Source organism: Tupaia chinensis, unplaced genomic scaffold (assembly GCF_000334495.1).
Source record: "Tupaia chinensis unplaced genomic scaffold, TupChi_1.0 Scaffold000355_1, whole genome shotgun sequence".
In the NCBI taxonomy this organism is placed as follows: domain Eukaryota; kingdom Metazoa; phylum Chordata; class Mammalia; order Scandentia; family Tupaiidae; genus Tupaia; species Tupaia belangeri.
In genome coordinates, this window is record NW_006159850.1 from 1,542,205 (window position 1) to 1,545,109 (window position 2,905).

The 2,905-nt window shown below is 68.0% G+C and overlaps 1 protein-coding gene across 1 annotated transcript in view; it reads left to right on the forward strand.

Annotated features, from left to right (window-relative positions):
* KLHDC4 (kelch domain containing 4) overlaps window positions 1-2,813 on the forward strand; it is a gene marked incomplete at its 5' end in the record, with an annotated part of 25,342 nt that extends 22,529 nt beyond the window's left edge. Inside the window, 3 exon segments of the mRNA XM_014589361.1 lie at window positions 1,001-1,409; window positions 2,124-2,228; window positions 2,488-2,813. Coding sequence (XP_014444847.1) covers window positions 1,001-1,409; window positions 2,124-2,228; window positions 2,488-2,648 — 675 coding nt within the window.
* Window positions 2,814-2,905: the final 92 nt, after the last annotated feature.

Here is a 2,905-nt window from a genome sequence, read left to right on the forward strand (position 1 = left end):
CCCCCCCCGCACCCCCCCCCCCCCCCCCCCCCCCGGGCCTCATGCCCGGAGCCCCTCCGACCAGAGTCTGAGGGGGGTATAGACTGCCCTGTTAGGCGGGACTGCGTTTCCCGCCATGTTCTGTGCTGTCCCCGTCTGCACAGTGTGGCCCCTTTGGCCCTGGCACATGCCCCGCCTGGGGTCTGGCAGAACGGTGGCTGATGTGCAGGCGGCTGCAGGCCGCGCGAGCTCCTCCGGTCAGCCCACCTGCAAACGGCCCCAAGGCCCGAGGGCCCGTGGTCTGCTGCAGAGCCAGGCCGGCGGTCAGAGGCCAGACTGCAGTCCCGGAGCGTTCTTGTGGACTCGGTGCCCTCCAGCCCTTTCCTCCCAGCGGGGCTAGGCCAGCAGAGGCCGGGCAGGCTTCTCGGACGCCCATCCTCGCAGATGGGTGGGGTCGCGTTCTCAGGCCCCTGACTTGTCACAGGCTGAGGCTGGGGGGTTGCACTTGGGAAGTCCACACAGACGTGGCAAGTGTGCCCCGGTGATGTGACAGTGCCCGTGAGGAGACGTCGGGGGCCTGGCCTTAGCCGGGTGTGGCAGGAGAGCTGGCGCAGGTCAGATGGTCCCTTGGCGGCGGGCAAGCAGGGCCTTCTGTGGCATCTGCTTAGGCTGCTGTCACATGTGCACCGTCACACACAGCTCGGACAGTCTGCCCTCGGCCAGAGCAGAGCTGGGGGACTCACGCGGCTTCTCGGCCCTCCTGCAAGTTCCGCCCCGTGGGACGAGCGCGGGTGGAGGCCTGGGGGCTCCTCGGGAGGGGTCTGAGTGGTGCTTCCTGGTCGAGGACACGGGCTCGTTTCCTCCCGTCCAGGGCTGAGTGCTGAGGGGAGAGCGGGATGCGTTCCTGCCAGACTGTCCGTCCGTACACAGCCCCAAGAGCCTGCGTGCGCCTCAGCAGGCTTGCCGGGGACCACCCCATTCTGGGGGAGCACACTGCTCAGCCCTGCTGTCCTGTTACCAGGGACCCAGGCCCGAGAGGAGAAAGCGGAGGCGAGCCAAGAAGGAGGGGCCCGGAGGGGCCAGCGAGCCGCACCGCGGGGGAGCCGGCGCCCCGCAACCCCTGGAGGTGGTCCGAGAGGTGGTGGCAGAGGACGGGACCGTGGTCACCATCCGGCAGGTGCTCCCGGCCTCAGGCTCAGGCTCGGTGGATCGGCCCCCGTCCGAGGACGAAGACAGCCCTGAGGAAGTGGGCGGCCCTGGGGCGGGACCGAGCCCGCGCTCCAATGCCATGCTGGCCGTGAAGCACGGGCTGCTCTATGTCTATGGAGGCATGTTTGAGGCCGGCGACCGCCAGGTCACCCTCGGCGACCTGTACTGCCTCGACCTGCACAAGATGGACGAGTGGAAGGTCCTGGTTGAGACGGACCCAGGTGAGCCTGCGCGGCCGAGCGGAACGGGCACCCTCAGCTGTGCCATGCCCAGCTGTGCTCAAGGACGGGGCCGTGTGTCCTGGTGCCCCTGTTCCCTCGCACTCCCCAGTCCCCTGAGGTTGGCGGCCTGGGCGAGGGACCTCTCCCTGCCCTCTGGGCCCTCGTCAGGGTCTAAGACTAGAAGCGGCAGGTCCCCGTGGGGGTGCCTGGCCGTCGCGTCAGAGCAGCTGCTGCTTTCTGGACAGCCGTGTGGCCTGTCGGACAGCCAGTTCCCACACGGCTGGGGGGGGGGGCCCCTGGCTGCGGCGAACCAACAGGCACACCAGACACGTGTGCACACGTGTGTGCCCAGTGTCCCGATGGGATGGAGGGAGGGAGATGGGATGGCAGCGTGCCCTCACCCCACAGCCGGGGCGCTCGCTCCCTGTCTCTGGCAGTTCAGAAAGCAGACTTCCCCTGCGGCTCCAGGTGGCAGTGGCTCTGCTTGGCCACTCCGTACTCGGCATGCGGCCTGGGCACTTGGCCAGCGCAGCCTGTCCTGCCTCTACACTGGCATCCAGGCAGCGTGGCTGTCTTTGCCGACTCCAAGGTGTCAATCAGGACAGTCGGACTCAGCTTTGGGTCCTTGGGAAGATGGTGGCTGCCTTGGACACAGCCAGCCTGCCCTGCGACTCCTCTCGGCCGCGGTGGCAGCTATGCGCTTGTCTCTTAAAGGAGCTCAGGAGTGGCTGGAGGAGCCGGACTCGGAGGAAGACTCGGAAGATGATAGCGAGGACGACAGCGAGGACGACGGTGGGGAGAGTGGCGTGGAGGGTGACGGTGAGTGCGCCCAGGCGCTGGGCTGCCTGCTGCAGCAGGAGACTCCGAGACTCGGACTGGGGCCTCCTTGGGGTGTTTCTGCGTGGTCTTAGTCACGCTGGCCTTGGTCCGCACAAGCGCTGCCAAGGCGGCCTCAGTGTGGGAGCGTTGGCGTGGTGCGGGGGGCGCTGCCACGGGGTGGGGACTGGGATGCGGTCTGTTAGTGCCGCGGTGCTGAGCGCAGCTGACCAGCTTGCTTTCTCCTCCCTCCACATGGAAGAGACGTCCCCAACTGTGGGGGGCCCCGGTGAGCAGTCTGGCGACCGCCCAGAACAGAACAGCGGGCCCAGACGCCGTGGAAGTCGGCCCGAAGGGAAGGAGAGTGCTCCCGGCTGCCCAGGCCATGCTGCTGGGCCGGAGGGCCCCCCGAGCGAAGGGTGACGGGCCTCGACATCCGCGTTGTCAGAAGAGCTTGGATGTGAAGCGAGGCCACCATGCCGCCGTGTTCCTGGCCGTCGGGCCTCTGCGGGGGTGAGGGCCTGCGGGAAGCACGTTTGCCCTAATAAATGCGGGGTGCCGTGCATTGTGGGTCTCCCTGCAAAGTGAGGACGGCTGAGTCGCAGGCTGTCGGGGCAGAGGGCACCTTTGAGGCCCACCTCCCCCAGAGCCAGCCCGTGGGCGTCTGGAACAGTGGCTGG